At 41.0% G+C, this 21,783-nt stretch overlaps 3 protein-coding genes across 5 annotated transcripts in view; 1 reads left to right on the top strand and 2 right to left on the bottom strand.

The window, feature by feature from the left end:
• The window catches only part of hcfc2 (host cell factor C2), a 10,706-nt gene extending 10,614 nt beyond the window's left edge, over positions 1–92 (bottom strand). For both annotated transcript variants that reach the window (XM_084910507.1, XM_084910508.1), the window contains exon 1: positions 1–92. This exon is cut by the window's left edge and continues 140 nt beyond it. In XM_084910507.1, the coding sequence (XP_084766633.1) occupies positions 1–26 (26 nt within the window). In that variant the 5' untranslated portion in view covers positions 27–92.
• A 3,949-nt stretch (positions 93–4,041) lies between these two features.
• Positions 4,042–14,184, top strand: elk3 (ETS transcription factor ELK3). 2 transcript variants are annotated; one of them, XM_084910867.1, is made up of 5 exons: positions 4,042–4,388; positions 8,136–8,383; positions 8,477–9,211; positions 10,393–10,515; positions 12,103–14,183. In XM_084910867.1, exons 2-5 carry the CDS (start codon positions 8,177–8,179, stop codon positions 12,196–12,198), a joined length of 1,161 nt encoding a protein of 386 aa, XP_084766993.1. In that variant the 5' UTR covers positions 4,042–4,388; positions 8,136–8,176; the 3' UTR covers positions 12,199–14,183. The 2 variants fall into 2 exon arrangements, with proteins under 2 accessions (XP_084766993.1, XP_084766994.1); XM_084910868.1 differs by lacking the exon at positions 4,042–4,388 and having other exon boundaries at positions 8,137–8,383; positions 12,103–14,184.
• A 91-nt stretch (positions 14,185–14,275) lies between these two features.
• cdk17 (cyclin dependent kinase 17) overlaps positions 14,276–21,783 on the bottom strand; it is a 48,873-nt gene continuing 41,365 nt past the window's right edge. Inside the window, exons 8-17 of the mRNA XM_084910866.1 lie at positions 21,675–21,769; positions 21,494–21,556; positions 21,094–21,217; positions 20,883–21,003; positions 19,659–19,756; positions 19,443–19,548; positions 19,165–19,207; positions 18,166–18,256; positions 17,969–18,046; positions 14,276–17,294 (exon numbers count right to left, since the gene is read on the bottom strand). Of these exons, the coding sequence (XP_084766992.1) occupies positions 17,254–17,294; positions 17,969–18,046; positions 18,166–18,256; positions 19,165–19,207; positions 19,443–19,548; positions 19,659–19,756; positions 20,883–21,003; positions 21,094–21,217; positions 21,494–21,556; positions 21,675–21,769 (860 nt within the window). The 3' untranslated portion in view covers positions 14,276–17,253. The remainder of the gene's footprint in view (positions 17,295–17,968; positions 18,047–18,165; positions 18,257–19,164; positions 19,208–19,442; positions 19,549–19,658; positions 19,757–20,882; positions 21,004–21,093; positions 21,218–21,493; positions 21,557–21,674; positions 21,770–21,783) is intronic.

The raw sequence follows: 21,783 nt of genomic DNA, 5'->3' as shown, positions 1-21,783 counted from the left end.
TGCGGCTCCTCTTCGCTGCTCGTCATTTTCCCGTTGGGGAGCCCAAAGTTTGGCGCTGTTGACGTTTTAAAGATGGGGGCGGACCGGAGAGGGCATCAGGAACTTCAACCAAAGAGGAACAAACAAATAGGAAGTCTCACTCTGATCTTTGGTTTGGCTTAATTTTTCTGTATATGAGTTTTTAGGAGCTGCAGAGCAGTTCGTTAGATTAACGTGAAGAGATGGAGAACTATTCGGTGGAAGCACATATTCTTGATGCCTGTGACAATTGATTTTACACATGCATATCTGTCTATTTGTAGTCTTTTCATCTGAAAAAATATTTCTCATTATTTATTTTTATTTTTATTTTTTGGGTGGAAGGGGAAAAACACAAAGTTTTGATTTCCATTTGCGCCAAAATATGTTCACATGTGCACAGTCTGTGTGGAGTAAATACATCATAAAGCATTTGTTTTAACTTGTTATTAATCAGATTGTGTGTGTTGATTGGTTACCAGACAGATTAATTGTCCGTCAGTGCAACTTGGCTTCTGTCATCCTTTCTCTCATTTGTCTGTGCTGTTTTGCATGTCCTGATGCATGCTATATGGCTGTATTGTTATGATTTTCTTACTGACTTAACATTTAAAGGTGTATTTTGTAATTACCCTAGGCAAGAAGTAAATAAAACTTTCACCACCAGTGGGCAGTGTTTGGCAAGTGAGTGTCTTAAAATGGTTTCAAATGTGCATAGCTGCGCTTTCATTTTTGATGTAGCCATACCCACCATCTCGCCAAGAGCCTTTTACCTCTTTGTAGTAGTGATGTGTCGGTCGCCAACGAAATGGCTCTTAGAGCTGGATCTTTGACGTGAACGATGCAAGCCGGTTCATTATCGCGAGCCGTTGGGTTTTCTTTTCCTTTCCCTTTTTCCGCTTCACTCTGCACGTGAGCCTTGTGCTTTACGCTGGGATGAGGGGGGAGGGGCGGTAGAGTTACACTCGCAGTAGCACAGGAACAGAGCGGGAGGGAAAGAGAGAGAGAAAGAGAGCCAGGGACAACAACGTCACATTAGAAAGGTATAGTAATCATCCACAACTATTTTCAGTTGTGGATGTTAAAGGATTCAGAAAGTTTATTCATGCAGGCCCATATGACAGAGAATGTGCATCTTCTTTTTGTTTTCATATTTTAATTTATATTTAATTGTGTTGTGGTTTGCAGTGTTTTGTGTTGTTTCACTTAAAATTTGTTTAAAAGGAAAAAGCTGAAAATTTAAATAGTTAAAAGTTGAAATGTGAATAGTTGGTTTTAGTATTATATGATTTATTTATTACATTTTATGTGGAGTGAATAAATAAAAGTATATTTACGGTGGCAAACGTACGGAGACAAAGCACGTACAAACTCCAAAACACGTAAAAACTCCAAAACACGTACAAAAGACGACAGAAGTGCTCCAGGATGCTAGGGGCAGTGTTGAGCTTTTGTATGGCTACACAAGCCAGCAAGTACCAACAACCGGATTTGGTGTGTGGTAGTAACAGGTAAATTAACTTTTTTAAAAAAATTATTTTAATATATATGAGTGCTTGTGTATAAATACACAAACAATACACATATGCTTTCAATTGTGTAATTTAAGTGATCTAGGTAGCTCTGTTAAGGAAGTTCAGTTAACGCTAGAAATGTGTTTTGGAGTTTGTACGTGCTTTGGACTTTGTGCATGCTTTGTCTCTAGGGGCCACCGCATATATTTATATATAAACATGTATAAATAAAACCACTTTTTTTTTTACATTATTAATTCCTTTTGTGCTTAATTTTCTATTATTGTTAATAATAAATTAATTAAAGCAACAAAACAACCTGAAGAGCCGGCTCTTTTTAGTGAGCCGAGCCGAAAGAGCTGGTTCTCTAAAAAGAGCTGGAAATCCCATCACTACTTTGTAGGCCACCAAAAATAACTTGCCTTGTTAAATTCAGTCCTCCGAATTCTCTTGGTAGTCTTAGTTTTTTCTAATGTTATCAACTACTTTAAAAGACAGGTATTCAAAAAAAGCGCAGCAGTGTGTGCTTGTCACGGTTTGGCATGGCAGACCGTGGGGGGTGTAGGGAAGGAGGACCCAGGCGCGGTTCTCTGTGTGCGAACAGTGCGTTTATTTACAGTGTGTGGTACAAAACAACAATAAATCCCCGTGTTTTCCCCAGACTCCCGTGTCGTGTCCTCCTAGTGCTCTCTGCTCCCGTGTCTGCACTCCCGGTGCTCGGTGCTCGCTGCTCTTCAGGCATTCCACGCTCCTCCTGCGGGAAACAATAGCGGCAGCTGTCAGGACACTAAACAATGGCAGGCATGCACTTAACGACAAAACCTCAACCGAGTGACTACCGTGGAATCTCAAGCAATGATCCGGCGCCGGTGGGAGCTCCAAGACTCTCTTAAGTAGCTCCCCCGACGAGGCCTGATCAGCAGTAGGTGTGTGGCTTCGGGTGTGGCCAGTCCCCTAGCAGGGCCACACCCACCAGGCCTGACGGCGCCTATAAACGAGTGCTCAGACACACAGCCACCCACACACACATATGTACAAGCATAGAGAAGAAGGGGGAGCAACACCAAAAATACATAATAATATAACAGGTCCATGACTGCCCAGGGGTCCTGGGTCGCCCAGTCCCAGGACCCTGACAGTGCTGCACGTAGTGTAGAATGTTGCTCGATTGCACTGCATGTCACAAGCTAAACAGTCAAATGACATAAGGACGACATGCAAAACCACACAGTCAAATGAGAGGAAGTGCAACAAGATGACACATGTAAAGTTGCACTCACACAGACTAATCTTTTATTAGGTGAGAAAAGACCTGCACAATAGTTTGCTATTATTTCGCACACAAATGAAGCACAGGTCAAAGCAGAAAAGACAACAAAATGTTTTCTCATGCGTTTGCCTCACACAGTCAGACGGCATCTGAACGTAACTATCACAAGAGGAATTTCATAGGAAACCCAGCATTCAAACCTCCACCCAGGGACATTTACATAGCAATTTCAAATTGATCTGTGTTGCGCTATGGAAAGTAACCTGACATGGTGCACAGACAACCCAGCTCCACCAGCTGTTGGGTAAGCATTACCTGCCAGTGACTGCCCATTACATTGTGTTTTTCCTGTTGGGTTAAATTAGCTTCTGACTGCTTGAGGACTCTAAACTGTCTCACATGCGACCCCTATCGGCATGCAGTTGCAATAATAAACGATTGCAGAATTATGTCATGAAGGCTGCATGATATAAATGATGCAACAGCTGTTGGCATGGCATTGGAGGCCACCGTGACACACATACACTCACTAAAAAATGTTTAATGTAGAATTGAACCATACAGCACTGTCTGACTTAGACACAACAGGTTTCTCAGTGATTAAAAAAGCAAAATCTGATTAATATTTTATGCTAAATTCTGTCTGTTGACCAGTATGTGACTACACTGTGTGAGGTCGTTTGATGTTGCTCTCTGGTGTGGGTTTGGAAATGGAAATTTCAGGGAGAGCAGAGAGTGGGCTGCGCTTATGCTGAGGCGTGGTTCATCTTTGCAGACATAAACGATCTTTCCCTTTCTCTTCCAACTGTCTGCGGTTGACCTCTCCAGATTGAAAGGCACCTTTCAAGGGTTTCAGCTGATGCGTCATCTAACAAAGTCCTCAGCCCCCATACTAAGTATTTAAGTCGAGAGCATTAAAGGTTTTATATTAAATCGTTTAAATATTACATATATATTTATTCATTAAACTTAATAAAGTTTTTGCTTTGTAAGTGTATGCATTGTACCCACCTCCAGAAGGTGATGATTTTTGCATAAGGAAACTAAAGTTTGGACAATAAAGTTACCCAAAGGCCCAGATTTACTTAACGTACTGTGTGTGTGTGTGTGTGTGTGTGTGTGTGTGTGTGTGTGTGTGTGTGTGTGTGTGTGTGTGTGTGTAAAAACAGGAACCCCTCCCGGTGAGCAGGAAGAAGGTGACGTCAGTTGTCACTTGGCTCAGCGCTGAGGGTAGTCAGGATTACAATATTTCTGTGTGTGTGTGTGTGTGTCTGACACAGAGAGAGAGAGTATTCTAAAAGAGGAGGTGTGTTTATGGGAAGTAGAAATTTTGTGTGAACGTGTGCACGCGCCTGTGTGTGTATGTGTTTACACAGACTGGAATACTGCGCCAGAGGAAGTGCGCCCGTTCTCCGTCTGCGCGTCCCGACTTCCTGCTCTGAGCAGGAGAGAGAAAAGCTGCGGATCCGCTTTCAGACAGCGGGGCAGCAACAGCAGCAGCATGGAGCCCCAACACACCTCGCACACACCGCTTTAAAGACACAAACCCACACATCGCACACGGACAGAAGAGCAGCCACAGCTAGGTAGGTGCCATATTTCCTGCTATGGGCAACTTTCTGAAGTTATGTGTCTGAGCACATTTGGGCGTAATAGAAAGACAGAAACGAGCTCGCGTTAGCTGTTGGTGTATCTGCTGAAGTCCTGTAACGGTCAGGCAGTCACTGTCAACTTGAAATCCGACTAAAGTCGCGCGTAAAGTTGTGCGTAACGAGGTAAAGCTGTGCGTAAAAATGTGTTAAAGCTGCGGTTTTAGCACTCTGCTTTGGAATCAAAACTGACCCCGCTGATGGGAGCTACATTTGGGGGTAAAGAAAGGGATTAAAAGAGGTTAGAATGGTGGCTGCCGTGGAAAAAAATCAGCCGTGGCTCCTTTAAAAATCTAGTAGTAGAATTTCTGGTTTGTCTGGACCTCGCAGACTAATTGCCATGCGCTTCCGGATAGAAGCTGGCAGCAGACAACATCTTGAAAATGAGTCACTGGTGCAAAAACAAAGAACCGTTTGAGTTCCAGCAGAAACCCCTGCTCTCTTTCCACAGACATACACTCTCACACACAGACATACTTCCAAAAATAAGAAATACACAGCCTAAAGAAAATGGATAGACTCATATGTGGCTTTTGGTTTGTTTCTGCTGGACTGAAGAGCCCCCAGAAGACACTGGGAGAAAATCCCATGGATAAACATTTGCAGTAGGAGAATTTTTTATGTACAGATCTTCCAGGACTTGTGAGCTTGCACAAGAAGAGGGAGTTTATGGACAAGCAAATTTTAAGCACTGAAACAGCGGACCAGTGCTCCAGACTGCTTTTATTCTGAAATTCCAAATAAATCAGCAGTTTTTGTGGCTTTGTTCATCTCCTCAACAGACTTGCAGAGTATAGATCAGAAAGTTTGACACCGGGGCATACATGTATACCCCATATAAAAGATCTATATAGAAGTATAGACCGTGTGTGTGTGTGTGTGTGTGTGTGTGTGTGTGTGTGTGTGTGTGTGTGTGTTCGTTCCCAGTGGGTCTCTGTGACAGGAAGTCCTGGATAGGAAAGGTCTCTCACCGGGAATGACGCCCCTGAAACTGAATGACAGGAAGTCCTCGTTTAGACAGACGGACATCAGTACAGTTCTTCCATCACTTCACACACACACATTCAGGAAATAGGAAGTGAGAACACACTTGGTTGTGTGTGTGTGTGTTCACGATGATGGGTCATTGTTTGCACGAAATGCACTTTCACCCCCTACCCCCCTTTTGCTGGTTGGTTTCCTTTCAGAAAGACACAAAGGGAAAGGTGTACGCTGTATTTTTAGATCGAATCAGTAGTTGATTACTCCGAATATTAGCGGTTATTTGTTATTTTTCGTTTCGCAGTGTGCAGCTCAGGCACTGTAATTTAATTTATTTGACAAAGGAGGCAGGGAGCGACAGGCAGACACCCACAGGTAAACGTCAGTTAAAAACCCAGGCTCGCCTTGGCAGATCACTGACCACATCCTGTTTTATCACCATGGGAACATCCAAAAACCAACCAACCAAATGTATGAACCTCTCTCTCTCGTTCTCTCTGTGTCACACACGTGATACTAGAGCTCATGCGCTCATGCGCTCATGCACACATGCGAAATAACAAGAAGCACAAAGAGCAGTGTCGGAGTTTGAGGAAATCCCAGAGAGATTTTATTTTTGTTTGTTTTTGGAAATTGTTTTGCATCTTAAAACAAAACTGAAAAATGATCAAAGAGCTCTTTTCAGAAATTGTAACACTAGTGATCCACCCCAACATGTACTGTAACACACACACTTCCACACACACACAAGTAGCGGGAGGAAGTAGCAAAGAACACAAACCAGTACCCACAGACACATGGTTTACATATCTCACACTAATCAACTGTAAGCAAAAGTAATCCAAGTAAATACGAACAGAGCTAACAACTGTTGGCTTTCTGATCGTTTAAGATTGACAATAATGGAAGATTTTGGCAAGAAAATGACCTTTAATGCAGCAAATCATTTTTCATACTCCGTGTATAAATCTTCTGGGTGTGTCATTAAAGCATAAATAACCAAATAATGGGCTGATTTTCATTTCAAATGGAAATGCATGGGTGACCGCCAGCTTTTGTGCATCAATATAGAATGGAAATGTTTTATTTTTGTAATGCAAAGCACCGGGTAATAATTCAACATACACTGACAGTTTCCCCAAGTGTGTTATTTTGCTTTTTGAGGAGGACCAACGCATGGGGGGGGGGGGTATGACGTTTTCCCCTTGAAAGTTACCCGTATGCCTTGATAAACATCCATATTCACAGATGACCGTTGCATGTCTGTTCTAAAAGCTCTTTTATTACTCTGTTATTCAAAGGTTGAGTTATTTGAACATGTGTTAAACATGTTTGAACCAGAAGAAGGATCAGCATACACTTTTGTTTTGATGCCAACAGTCTTTCTCTTCTCCACCCACCAACTACCCTTTTCCTTTCTTTTTATGATGTCCTCTTTCACAATTGAGTCTTGGAAAGATTAAAATCTATAATCTTTTAAGGACACTGGATGACTTGCATGTATTGTGATGTACTTTAAGTACGGTTTTCCACAAAAGTTAACCCTCTGCGTGAAATGCAAATGCGAACTTTGAATGTGATGCCATCAACAATGTCCAGATATATCTTTGAAGCACAGCAACATTTATCAGTAAAAGGGATCAGCTGACTTGCAAATATTTTTATTTACATTTTACACAGCATCCCACTCTTCAATTAGATTGTTTTTCCAAGTTCAAGGTTCTCATTTATTTAAGTTCACTGGGAATGGTGTATTGTATTTCTAATAAAAGTGAGCTTTAAAGCTGCATTAATCAATATTTTTATGACACCAAATTAACATTATTAATATAAAATTAATATTTGTAATGCACAGAGTGTCACAAATTCTATCAGCCAACTGTGCAGTTTATAAGAAGACCTTTTAATGTCTTTTATATGGCAGCCCTGGACGTCAAATGCAGTGCAACTTTAGGAAACACCAGCAAATAGAAAAATCCTGCAGTATTTTTTTTTTTATTGTTTTTTGTTTGTGAGTTTATTTCTTTAGTTGCAGTGCATTTAACCTCTCAGGGCCATCATAGTTTGAGCTCATTGTTTTGGTTTAGCTCATCGTAGCATGTTGAAGCTAAAGAACTAGATATTTCATTCTAAAGGGACTAAGAGCTAGATGGGCTTTTTTGTAATCAAATGTTTATTGTCTTTAGACAAACATAAACATGTAATCGGTATTATTAAAAACTACAATAAAGAACCAACTCATCCAGTAAAAAAACATAAAAGAAAAAACAGGTCCAGAATGAGGCAAGAGAGACAAGAAAGGGGGAGATGAAGATGACAAGACTTGGGCCCAAGTCATATCAGATCTTAAGTTTAACTGTGAATTCATGGAGTAAAAGAACATAGAGTTGTTAGCTATTATAACAGAAGCCGCTGTAAGTTGTAGACTTGTAATGCACCAGCAAGGAGAACACTTCCTATCAGCATCATAACTTCCAGAGATTCATATGTGACATGATTTTACTCATCCAACAGTTGACATGTGAATGTTCTGGTACAGATTCAACTATAGAAGAGATGCGCTCTTCCTTACTGCACTCTTTGTGCAGTAAAGAATTTATTTTCACTCTACAGATGTACAAAGAGATACAGAAGCAACCCCTGCAAAGGAATATAGGCCATTCCAGATTGACTGTTTCTCCTGATCTGATTTTTTTACTGCAGATCACCTGTGTCTTTGGTGTCCCCGTTCCCTCCCCATCATCATGGAGAGCTCCATCACACTCTGGCAGTTCTTGCTGCAGCTGCTGCTCGACCAAAGCCACAAACATCTTATCTGCTGGACATCCAATGATGGCGAGTTCAAGCTGCTCAAGTCAGAGGAAGTGGCCAAGCTGTGGGGCCTGCGCAAGAACAAGACCAACATGAACTATGACAAGCTGAGCAGAGCACTGCGCTACTACTATGACAAGGTACACAACTTATATATCTAAGCTACACAACATTGAAGTGGTTTGTCTCCTCAGTTGTAATGAACTGCACATTTCATCGTGATTCTCCTGCAGAACATCATCAAGAAGGTGATCGGTCAGAAGTTTGTCTACAAGTTTGTGTCGTTCCCTGAGATTCTGAAGATGGACCCTGCATTGGTGGAGTCGGGTCGCAGCAGTGAGGAAAGCGGGGGCACTGCATCAGAACCCGAGGCTGAAGATGAGGATGGGGGTGAGAGGAACCAGTATCTCCACTCCGGCCTGTATTCCTCCTTCAAGATCAGCTCCCTGCACCACTCCTTAGAGCAGCACCGGCCAATCAAGACAGAGCCCAGATCCGATCGTCCGGATGACGGCTCCTCTGTCATCCGATTCATGACCCATCGTGGTCACTCCTCGCTCCCCTCCACCCCACCCCCACCCCCATCCTCAACCGAGAACTCCCATTCCTCCAGGCCGTCTCCTCAGCTGGCCCGCTCTTCCTCCTCCTCCTCCTCCTCCCCTCCGCAAAGCCCCACCCATATGCTAGTGAGAGTGGGAGTCCAGAGCACAGATGCAGATGAATTGGAGCCCAGCGCACAACCTCTAAACCTGTCATCTGGTCAGAGAGACAGGGAGAGGTTACAGAGCAGGACAACACCAGAAAGGAGGGGACTGGCCAATAGTACGCCTCTAAAAGGAAGAAAACCCAAAGGCTTGGAAATCTCCGCCCCTTCACATCTCTTGACAGGAAGTGACCTTGTCTCACTTGCCCTCAACAGCCCAGCTCTGCCATCTGGGTCCCTGACCTCAGCCTTCTTCACAGCACAGGTACAACGTGACACATTACACACTTGTTATACACACATTCATGCTTCCAGAAATGCAGTAGGTAATAGGTGAGGAATGAGGAGATGAGGGTCAGACAAGCGAAAGAAGAGATTTTTGGATGAGGAAAGTCAGACAGGGAGGAGATGGAAAGAGGTGAGCGGAAAGAGAAGGAGGAAGGGAGGGAGGGAGGAGGTTCATAAGTGAAGCCATATGTTCATGCAGCTTCCGATTCACTGGCAACAACACACTGACCAAACCAGGACAGTCTGACTACATTCAGACATTCAGCAAACGCTCTTATCCAGACTGACTAATCATACACTGCTGTGCATACATCACTGATGGAAAATAAAAGTATAGGCTGACCTGTTCACTCATTATTTCAAAAGTTGAGCTGCGTTCATGTGCACACTTATTTAATATTAGTATGTATAACCCACTTTCACCCATGGGAACACATGGGAATTTTAATAAAAAGTCTGGAACTTTTTAAAGACCTTGTTCCCCCCTTTTTCACTTCCTGGATCACAACCAGAATAGAACTGTGAGAAACAAGTTTATGGTGTTTGCTTTTTTTTTCTTTTTTTTTTTCTTCAAATTTCGTAGGTTGTGGTTGGTAAAGAAGCAAAAATCCATTAAATCGTGTGCCACAAACAATCTTAATCTAGTTCAGTGGACCGGACATCAATAAATGGTTTATAACAAGGTTCATAAGACAGCTTTGAGTGGTAAAACAAAAGACATTTGAGGTCCTGGAATTACCAGACAGATCAATGGCAGGCAATCAAGTAAAGGTCATCAGCTAAAAACCATAAGTATACAGCCGTCTGCAGTCTAGCATTGCTGAAAGTGTAACTGTACTGACAGTGGGAACACAAAAGCATTCCTTTACCTTTTACAGACTGTTGAAGAAAAGAAAACCAAACTGCTCTTATATATCTCAGAAAGCCAAGACAGAAAGTAGATGTCATGAATTTTGCATGAGTGGGCCTTCCTGGTCTGCATGGAGACAGTCTGCCAAGTCGGTTTGAGATCACTAGAGGGCACACTTGGCTTTGAGCTCTGGGTGAGACTGAGTGACACGACAGCCTCGCCGCTGATGTGCTGCCAGAATAAACACCATCATCTATTTCTTGGTGTATTTATTCCCTGACATTTCATTTGGGGTTTTGTCTATGTAGACTCCGTCTGGTCTGCTGCTCACTCCCAGCCCTCTGCTCTCCAATATCCAATTCTGGTCCAGCCTCAGTCCAGTGGGACCCCTGAGCCCTGCCCAACTGCAGAGCCACGCGCCCCTCTTCCAGGTAACAGTCATTTATTTTTATTTCCATGCATGTGCACGGGCTGTCTTCAGCAGCTGCAGATATTTGCCAAGCCTCTGTTAATCTAAAAATATCTTAACTTCAGGAACGGACCACAGGCTCGAGCTACATTGTTAAAAGTTGATTTGATTTTAACTTGATTCAGTTTTGTTTAGCACCAGGTTACAAAACAACTCATTGGAAAGCAAAGATCAAAATATTAGACAGAGAACCCCAAATGATCCTCTATGAGCAACATTTGGCAACAGTGGGGATAAAGAACCCACCTCCAAGAGGAAGTGGTTGCCAGCAGAACCAAGGAGGGAGAGCATGTCTGCTGCATTCTTACACTTACATTGATTTCATTGGTTTTGTCACTGATGGTTATTCAGCAAAAACTACACTCTTTCTACATAGACTACGATGGATGTACTTCCCAGGGGGACTGCATTGGCTAGAAAAACAAGTATTTATCCCTGCAGAAGATATCAAGATAATGATTGTTACAGAATGATGTTCATTTTGTAAATTGTGGTCAAACAGACACAAAGCAGGTTATGACTGTATGGCCACAAAGTGTGAAATTAAATGACACTGCACAATTCCTCAGGTTGCCTCACTCATCATGTTGAGACCTGTTAAAATGCTCAGCTGGAGGCTTCAAGATGGGACTTCTAACCATGATGAACTCATCTTTTATATACAGTCTATGTCTTCACCTAAAACCAACATAGAAAATTTTTGGCAGTTTCTACTTGATGAGGACATGAAAAGATAAATGTCTTCATCTTTAAATGTAGTGATGTGCCCATAAACTATCTTAGTTTACACAAACTGCTCTTTATAGTCATTTCATATGGCATTGAGACAAGCAGTTGCAGTTGTTTTCTCACATTAATGTGTGTGAGGTGTGTGTGATTCACTTTATGCCAAGGGTTTCAAAATAAGCTGCAGATGTTTCCGTTTTGGTGTGGACAAGAAAAGAGGGCAACTTCCTGTTGTGTAGGGGGAAAAGAGAGTGTTGGTTGTTCAGGAGTCTCTCCCACCCAAGTCAGCTCTCACACACACTACAACAAATAAACTTTTAAACCAAGCATCAAATACACAGTTTTAGTCCTCAGAACAGGATTTGGTCCCAGTGTCGTCCTCACAATGTCTCGAAACCTGAAGCACTTCCTCCAGCAGATTGTTTAGACATTGGCATGAAACAATTTTTACGCTGACTTATACATTAGTCTGTTATATACTTACATAGTAATGTTAGTATATAACAGACTAATGTATGAGTCAGCGTAAAGCCACAAATAAAAACAACATGCTTTAAAGGTGATTTGATTTTTTTGTGATTTGCTCTAAAAGCATGCAGAAGAACAAAAAGAAATGACTGAAGGAAAAGTAACAAATGACTCTAAAACTATCGAGTTTATCTTTCTTCTTCACTTTTAGTGACTGTTAATAGAGTATGTGTTTTTATTTTGATTTATATCCATGGAAAACACTGAAGGGCCCGTTGGGTCAGGAGACTATTTTGTCATTCACACAAACAACACAACAAATACAAAAATCCAGTTTTTTCTTCTCCTTCTGCAGTTCCCCACACTGCTGAACGGACCCATCCCTGTGCCTTTGCCCGCCATGGACACCTCCTCTCCTCTGCTGCTGTCCTCCAGCTCCCACAAGTCTTGATGCCAACCTAAGATAACAGGGAAATGGGCCGCACCACATTAACACTGAACCGGCGCCCATTAAACACAGATGAACCGCCGAGGATTTGGACTCGCTCTGTTACACTTTAAATCCAACACCTGTTGCTTTGTATTGATTATAGAAGAAACAGGAGCTTATCTGAAACTTTGCTCTCTGAGAAGAGCATCTGCATTGGCCCCTTTTTCATGTTTACTTGCTTTAACATGTGTTTGGCGTTTTCATTCCTTCAGGACAGAAATCTTTGAACTTTTTTCAAGCAAAGAATCTGAGTGAAGGCCAGACCTCATCACATTTCTCATGTCATTTTTTTAACTCAGTCTCATTCCACTTTGTCTAAGCTTCAGTGATGCAGACCAGCTGAAATATAATACTGCTTTTCCCCCCTTGCATTAACTAAACTCAGTATCCACATTCCTAATTAGTGTACACCACAGTGTCAGAGGCTAGTCTTAATAGATTCATACCAGCAGCTTAAAGAAAGCACAGAAATATACTTTCCTATTGAGGGTTAGTGTTACATGCCAGGATTGTTGGCACTCCCGCGTATGTGTGCAGAAAATGAAGCTAGAGCCAGACAGTTAAATGTTTAGATCTGCTTATTCACAAGGTAATAAAATCCAAATACTTGAAAGCTCATTCATGAAAGATTTATCTGTAAATAAACTGACCTGTAACCCAGAAAATCACTGACATAGAAGCTCATGATTCTCAGGCTTATGATTCATCACAATTCACAGGTTATTTTAATGTGTAAAGTACGCAAAGTAAGTACTTACTTGGCTGAACTGTGTAAATAAGAACTGAAATTCACTAAAAAGTCAAGGACATTTACAGTCCTATCATGTTAATTGTTAATGAATCCCAATAGATTAAAATCTGACCAGTGTTCTAGGAGGAGTGGTCTTCTGAAAATTGGACAAGGCATCCATGAAATCTCAAACATAGTCTTGACCTTGACCTTGAGCACAGTTTGGGTGAATATTGTGTGCAGGTTCGAGTCAGCTCTGACCAATACTCCAGGAGGAGTAGCGATCCTTGTGAATTGTGGACAGATTTGTATTATTGTAGGGTCTCTACCTTACAACATAAAGCACCTTCAGGCAAAATCTCATTAATATCAAGAGAAGAGTCACAGCCTAAACCCTAAAATCACAACTTAAAGCTTCAAAACACTTTTTGTGTGTGTGGATTAAAAACTTAGTGATTTAATCACTAGTAAGCTTTAGTAATGGATTTTGTAACCTTTGAAACAGTCAATGAACTGTTCTAGCTTAATGTTTACTGCACATATATGAAAGGATCAGTCTTTGAATTCATCAAAATTTGATCAAAAGGGGACCATAACTCAAGAATTTGACACTACAGGCTACATAGGCCAGTAAAGAAAACTTGCTACAACAGCGAGCAAGTCGTGAATGAGGATGATACAGCTTTTTTCCCCCCCCTTTCCTTCCCTGCTAAACCTTCCTTTTAATATACCAAATCTACAAATGTTCACATTTTTTGGATGTTGCAGGTCTCAGGATTTTATTTTTTTTTTTATTAAACACAAAAAAAGTCTTTGAGCCGGACATGTGACCACATGACAAGGGACCTTCACTGACTCCTAGCAGAACTCCTGCTAGCCAGAGTGCTACAACGCTGTGGAAGTCATTATTTCCTGTATAATATCTTGTATTTTTTCAAATGCACTGTAATTTTTTAACCTTCTACCAGCTGTGCCTTTCTCAATATGTAAGATTTATGTAAATGTGTTTAGCTTAAGTTTGACATTCAAAGTCAAAATTGCACAAAGAATTTGTTTTTTTGTTTTAATGGTTTGTTTTTTGTTTTAGAGAAATGAATAGAAGTGTATTCTCAGTGATTTGCTTGTTTTCTGCATTCTTTAAATAAATGTTACATTTTTTTGAAATAGAATTATTATAGTACTTTTTTTAAAAGTCACAATTAACTATCGGGTAGCGTGGTGGTGCGGTGATTAGCGCTGTAGCAACAAGGTGGTCCTGGGATGGATGAATGGATGGATGGAAAACAAAGAATGACTGCTACACAGAGCTTTTAGGAAACTGTTTAAATTTACTTTCCATGGTTATGAGAAATAAATAGTTCCAGTAAAAAGAGTCACACACCAACTGTTCACCGGCAGCTCAGTGTTTCAGAGAGGTCAAGTTCACAACACAGCAGGCCTTCCATGCATCAGGCTCACATACACACACACACGTTCAGACGTGTTCACGGAAAAATACATCAGTCACACATTTTGAAAAAGTACAGTTTTACAATGATAAATATTTTAGCTGTTATCGAAATCTCCTTTTGTGCACGTTACTGCTGTTCATGTACACAAATGTCCTATTAACAGGAACAGTTTGCAGTTCACGGAGAAATAATCCTGCATCTTTCGGTCTGATCGAAGTAAAATGGAAATCAATAACTTCTGAAAACAAAAACTATTCTAGTGAAGCATCCAAGCATGCAGTATAAGAAAGCCACTTTATTTTAAAGAGACATGTTTTGGGTCGATGTAATACAGGAAATCTACCATTAATATAATGACATTTTCCTGGGAACACAATAATTTATACATTATTCTAAATATAAACTGGTTACAGTATATTTTCTTTACAGTATTTGTGTTGTCACAGTTTGTGTTGAGCTCTTGAACATGATAATGTCCCCCTTATGAGGAAAGCTACCTAAGAGTTATCTACAGGATTATTAAACTGTTAGCTGCAAACTGTGTTAGTTTAGTTTACTCCATTAATGCTTTCATATATTAATTTATCAAGAATTAGTTGTGCCTCGAGCACTTCTATAGCATTTTTCTACCCAATCAGTATCTGAAAGAGAAATCTCTACTGTAGACATTTAAAAAAGAAAAAAAGAGCGTAAATACAAAACTTTCATTAAGATGTCGACCAAAAGAACTGCAGTAACAGGAAAACCTCCATCAGATCATCTTACATGTGATGTTCAAAGCACCCTGGTATTTAGTTGCACAAGATTAACCACTGCAGTCAGGTCTGTTTTGCTACTGTGAGTGCAGGTGTTCGCTGACATTTTACGTAATTCTTCTGCGTGTGACTTTTTTGCTGCCACAAAAATGTAATGTTTACTATTAATCCTTTAAGGAAATGGTTTGACATTTCGAGAAACATGCTTATGTGCCCCAAGTAAGATGACAAAGCTGACACCACTCTTGGGCTTGCACACTGAGCTAAAATTCCCAACACCTGTAAAAAAACATTTTGGTTTTTACAGGTGATCATGTTTTTCACTTAAACGGTAAAATAAAGCAGAATGCGTTGATTTGTCAGCTTTGTAGGTGTGGACAAATGTTACAGAGTTAAGCTCGTCATTTCAAACTCTTTTCAGTCTTTTTGCTAACCCAACCAAAGCTAAAGCTTCACATTTAGCATGACATCAATCTTCTCATGTAACCATTTCCAATGAAGATCAGCCAAAGTCTGGACCACGAGTGATTACACCTACACTGGTCCATGGCAAAAAGAAAAGTGCATATACAACTAAAATAAGCCAGGGATGCAAAGCACACCAGTGAACATTTATAAGAGGGTGATTTGAGGAGGTCTTCCCTTTGTTTCAGTAAACATATAATCAAAAGCAAGACTTCTCAACAGGCTTTATCATCTGTAGCATCACTGTTGGTTGCAAACAACATAGCGGGCAAATGTAAAAATTTCAATTTGAAATGTCTTTTTTTTTGTACAAATACTGAAAGAGCAGTGGTTGTTCAAAGGCAACCCTCATTGCCTTTGAACAGCCCTCCCCACCCCCACTATCCCACCCCCCAGCTCTGAGAACATGCCACACTGACACTGCTGTTTCACAAGGAGAGGTCACAGACACAGAGAACACATCCTAATACTGTTGGGTAAACTTGGCCAAGCGAGGCTCCTGTCCCTGATTCCAAAAGAAAAAAAATAAAACAAAATAACAAACTGAAACAGACCAAAAACAAAATACACGCACACACATGAAGTGCAAGTTAAACACAAAGAATTACTGCAGTGACATCTCTGAATGTACACAAAGCAAGAAAGTGTAGTTTGCATTTATCTTAAAAAAACAAAAAACAAAACACACACAAAAGAAAACAAAGGAAACAAAGCATTGAAATCCTGGCAGCTCTGTGAGAGGTTTTAGGGAAGGCTTGCTGGCTTCCTGTGGGAGTCACATGACTTCCTTTTCAGCTCCAGTATTCCTCTTCTTTCATCTGCTTGCCTCCCCTCCCGTCACATCTCAGTTTTGGTCCCGTTGGTGAGCAACAGTGGTCAAAAAGAAGCAAGGGGTGGATGTTCTCATGCAGACCATGTAGCTCTGCGTGTGCTTCTTTCACCCCCCAGCTGTCAGTCCACTCATAGTCACACTCTCTGATTTTCAGTTTAACCCCAGAGGGCAGCGGGTCTTCTGCAAGTCCATCCTAAATGTTTTTGGAAAAATGACAACCAACACCATCTAGTGTTTCTGGAAATGTTGTAGAGTTCAGTCACGGAAGCTCGAAGAAAAACAAAACATAATCTCCAAATATATATGTATATAGAGATATACATATTTTAAAAAAGAAGCTTTCGATCTCCAAGGACGACGACAACAAGAACAACAACTTGGGTCACAGCATCGACATCAACATCAGTTGACTCATGAGAAGCCGGAGGATCGTCGTCAGGAGAACAATAGTAACCTTACTGACTGCTCAACTGTGCATGGCATCCCGAGTTCACATTGTGCAAACACACACACACACGCCTTCGCGCAGACACACACTGTGTTAAATACAGACAGTAGTAGTTTAGCAGCAAAAAAAAGTTCAACCTCACCCATCCCCCCCACCCCCAATAAATAAACAGTCACCAAATAGATTCAACTCAGAGTCACTCGCTCAGATTGAGTGTTTGCGTGCGCGTGTGTGTAGTTAAATGGGTGGTGTGGGTGTCACTCCGAGGGGTGGTGGGCTCATGCAAGAGGCTGCTGGGAGGTGTAGATGAAGTGGGGCGTCTTCTTCATGAAACACTAGAACAGCATGCTTTGCCTCCTGTTGATCTTGCTGTTACCTGAAAGAGAAAAAAAAAAATACAACATGTAAAATTCATCACCCATAATGCCTTTGGTTTACGCCATAGACCGCAGGTGTTCCTCATTCAGAACTGCACATTCTGTAAGTGTGTGTGTGTGTGTGTGCGTGCATGCATGCATTTAGGCAATTCTAGGATGCTAGAACCGTCTTAGTTAACAGATGCCTTTGCATCATAAATAAATGATAGCAATAAAGCATTTTAAAGTTCACATTTAAATTTTAAGGATGGTTGACTCCACAGTGAGGTTACCGAACAGTTTATGAACTACTTTTCTGAAGTCTCGAGGTTGAGATCAATGCTGATGCCTTCTTCGTCTTTTGAAACCAGATTCGAACATGTTTGAGAGAGAGTGGAGCTGATCAGCTTAGCTCTTGGTGCATTTGATCTTCGATATATTATTTAGCTATTTTTGGACAGGACAAAATGTAAGGACAAAGGTGGTTGACTCTTTAGAGTGGCTGTTGGTACAACTGCATGCTGAACAGAGGATGAGTTCTTTAGAATTCATGGACCATAATTAAAATAAATAAATAAATCAGCATCATGTTAATTAAAAAGCACTTGAAAATGTAATTGAGACCATGATTTCATTTCTTCATTAAATGATCTAAAAAAGCCGAGTTGGTTAAACATTTGGATTCTCCACCTACCTGACTCTGGATACGAGGAGTTTCTGTAGCCTGGGTCTCTCTGCAGCTGCACTTCTTTCAATGTGAATATCGATACACCTGAAACACAGGGGAGAGGTTCAGTTACTCCAACGAGTAACAGAAAAGATAAAAGAATCGAGAACCAAAGCCTCTGAAAGACAGACAGCAGCTTTATTATCAAAGGTGTGTGTGCTCACTCTCAGGCAGTGTGTGGACTCTCATCCCAAGCTGCCTGAAATAGGAATGCTTCATTGCCTCATCAGCTGAAATTCTCTTCTTGGATTCGTACTGCGGAGACAGAAACAGGAAACGATAAGGATCCTGTGACTTTATCAAAAAACGCATCAGTGCAGCAATCAGGGAATTCACAGAGATATACATTAGAAAAGCGAACAAGAAGAAGTTCGTTACTGTGCCTCCTGCTGTCATCATAAAGGAATTCATTACTAAAATAAATCTAGTGACTAGTGATGCAAAGCTGAAGCTTTGCCATTACAGAAACACACAAACGTAAACACATCAGCCTTTTTTCATATCCAGCAGATGAGAAGAGAAATGACAGGCAACAAACATCGGAAGTCAGATATGAACTGGTGATACTGTGGTTCACGGTTGGTGCCTTAAACTAGTTAGATTATTTTTCATTAGTTTAAAGTCCTTTGTTTGCTAGTAGACTTAGACTCTGAAAACTACTACCAGACTAAAAGTCAAACATATACAGGCAAGCTGGTTCTTCCATGCAACCTATGGGAAACCTGCCAGCACCCATAGCAAACATAAAGAGGCATTTAATGCAGCACCGTACACCTATTTGCAACAATACCCTGGGACTCTCTGCAACCAGTAGTAACCATTCACTAACCCATTGACCAATACACTTCTTTTCTTTTTTTTTACCTGGCAACTTGTGGTTGCCGGGTGTTGGGGTGGGGTGTCGCTCTGTGTGACTGGGGCTTAAGTTACACCAAACCACTGATGATATTCATGTACATCTCACTATTTTTTGAGTAACTAAATCAGTTTTTAAAAAGCTGGGTGTGAATGGTTTAATAGGAGCATTTAACAGAACTCAGTTTTGACCAGCTGTTACTATTTAACCAAAGGCTTGCATGAGACAAAGAAAACTAGGAATATCAGTGCAATATATATACAACTACTTATACAGTATTGTGATTACTGTGACAGTAAAGACTCACTCTGAGGAATGACAGCAGCAGCTCGATGCCTTCACTGTCTAACCTAAAGAAGACAAAAAGAAGAGAACAGTTTGGGCTGATGGGAATCTAGGCGCTCATGGGAGGAAGGAAGTGGACAGACCTCTGTAAATGTTTTACAGGATTTCCTGCCTGCAGCAGGCATACACACACAGACACAAGCATGCACACACACACACACACACGCCCAAGAATATATATCAATTATATAAATGCAAAGGGGCAGATAAGGAAAAACAGATCCCACGTGCGAGCGGTACCTGGGGGCATGATTGATGATTGGCTGGGGTTTGTATTTGGGGAAGCTGTAGGATTTAAACTCTTCGATAGAAGAGATTCCTGGCCAGTTCTCCTCTGTAGGTGTTCCTGAAGTCACACAGTCACATATAGGTTGCCATGTTCAATTAAACAGGTAATAACATGTGGTGAAACGTCTGAGTTTGGTAAAGAGATCAGATCTTGCAGAAAATGCTCACCCAGTAGCCTGAAGATGAGGTGGAGCTCGTCTTCAACGGTGGAGCCGGGGAACAGAGGCCGACCTGCAGCCATCTCATAGAATATACATCCAACACCCCTGGAGACACACAAACATGCAATTTCACACAATAAATGAGTGAGTGGGAGGTGGGGTTAACAGTTTTCAAGCTGAGAATAATTTGAATTAAAAATGCTGAAGAGGTCTCATGATGAGGCTAACAGTTTTACATGACACAAAAATGTTATTAAAGTTAAGCATTACCTCTTCACGCATTCATTTAAACAGACAAAAGAGGAGTATGTGGTGATCATGGAAAACAGAGATCACTTCATGACTTTGGCTAACTGTAGGCATACTACTGGTTTGTTAGCCAAGATCTGAGGGTTGCAAAGAAGTAGTGAAACTGTAAGAGGGCAACAAAAACCGCAAGCAAAACCTGTACTGTTTCCTTTAAAATCTTTTATTCTAAAGGTGCCCAGGTGTTCATTTCTGATTTCTCTCGCACTTTTCACAGATTTACTGCTGCTTAGCAAGTAGTTGACAAGTGTCTGCAGACGAGTCATTGTTTTCCATACAAAGTATGGGTGACCACAGCGATCTGCTAACGATCAAAGCCTTTGCAGGGAGGTATGTGTTGCAGTAACATGCCTCTTTGGGACCAATTTCACCTAGCAACTACAAGCCAACCAGTTGCAGAATACACGTTTTTCCCTAGCAACCAGAGTAATTCATGACCAACTGGTGTCTAGGCCTGTGTAAATGGGACATTAGCTTCATTTCATTCCCTCACTTTTTTTTTTTGCACCATGAAATTGAAAGAATAACTAGTAGTTACTGTAACGTCGGAGCCTACAGTATTCGCCTTCTTCCTACTTATGGCACCTTGCCTGTATAACCGTGCTTCTCCTTTAAAGTTTAGTATTTCAAATCAGAAGTTGATAAAAACTTAGTTCTGGCTTCAGACATACATTATTTATTTATTCATACACAATCCAAAGCAAATGAAAAGCTGTTATCATTAGCAGCTGCAGTAAAAATAATGAAATAAGAAGTGCAGTACAGTAGAGAGTGCTGTTTAGTTAGGTCATAATTCCCTGTGGGTTTGTAACTACAAGGGACACGTGTCGCATTACCAGCAGCCATTTGATTCAGCATTTAATTAGTGATGATAGCAGTTTAAAACCATAAAAAGGATTATTTGTAGTTATTGTAAGCTACATACCACATATCGATCTGGGTTGAGTACTCAGAGGATCCCAGCAGAACATCAGGAGGTCGGTACCAAAGAGTCACCACCTCGTTGGAATAGGTTTTAGTTGGAACAGACTTGGCCCTGGCCAAACCTGCAAAGCCACCACAGACTCATAAGGATTTTTACACAACAAATCAGCATTATGTCTGTGAAGATCCTCTCCTGCTAGTCTTCCTCTTACCAAAATCAGCCAGTTTAAGTTCTCCTCTCTCATTGATGAGGAGGTTCTGTGGCTTCAGGTCCCTGTGGAGAACTTTCCTTTTGTGACAGTATGACAGCCCTCGCAATATCTGGAACAGGAAGATCTGGAAAGGTATTTTTAAATGGCTTGATGTTATTAATAAGTCAGCTCATGTTTTCATTACTTATGTTTATGCTTTTCTGATCTAATTTGCCTGATGTGATGGAAAAACAAACAGAAGAAAAGACCAAAATATGCTTTTAGACTCTTGGGAGAATTTATATGGAAAAATTGACACAACAGTTTAATCTGTTAGACACACAGAAATATAACAAAGCTGGAAGGGTTGAAAAAAAGAGCTTACTTTACATAGCATGGGGAAAAAAAACATCATCCTCACCTTCACATTATGCATACTCATTATGTTTCCACAGTCGTCCATGTACTGCTTCAGGTCTTTGTCCTTCAAGAAGAGGTGGCACCATTAGACAGGACGTACATGTACAAAAAGTCTATAAACGGATAGACCACTTTTCTTTTTTTATTTCTCTGTCATTCAACAAATCCACTCTGAGTCTTACCAGGTACTCAAAGACGAGTGTGAGGCTCTTGTCAGTGTGAACGATGTCATGTAGCGTCACAATGTTGGCGTGTTTCAGGTCCTTCAATAATGACACTACAGATGCACAA

The sequence above is a fragment of the Perissodus microlepis genome, chromosome 17, assembly GCF_051167445.1.
Source record: "Perissodus microlepis isolate ML-2025 ecotype Zambia chromosome 17, ASM5116744v1, whole genome shotgun sequence".
Classification (NCBI taxonomy): Eukaryota; Metazoa; Chordata; class Actinopteri; order Cichliformes; family Cichlidae; genus Perissodus; species Perissodus microlepis.
This window is presented reverse-complemented; position numbering and strand designations above follow the sequence as displayed.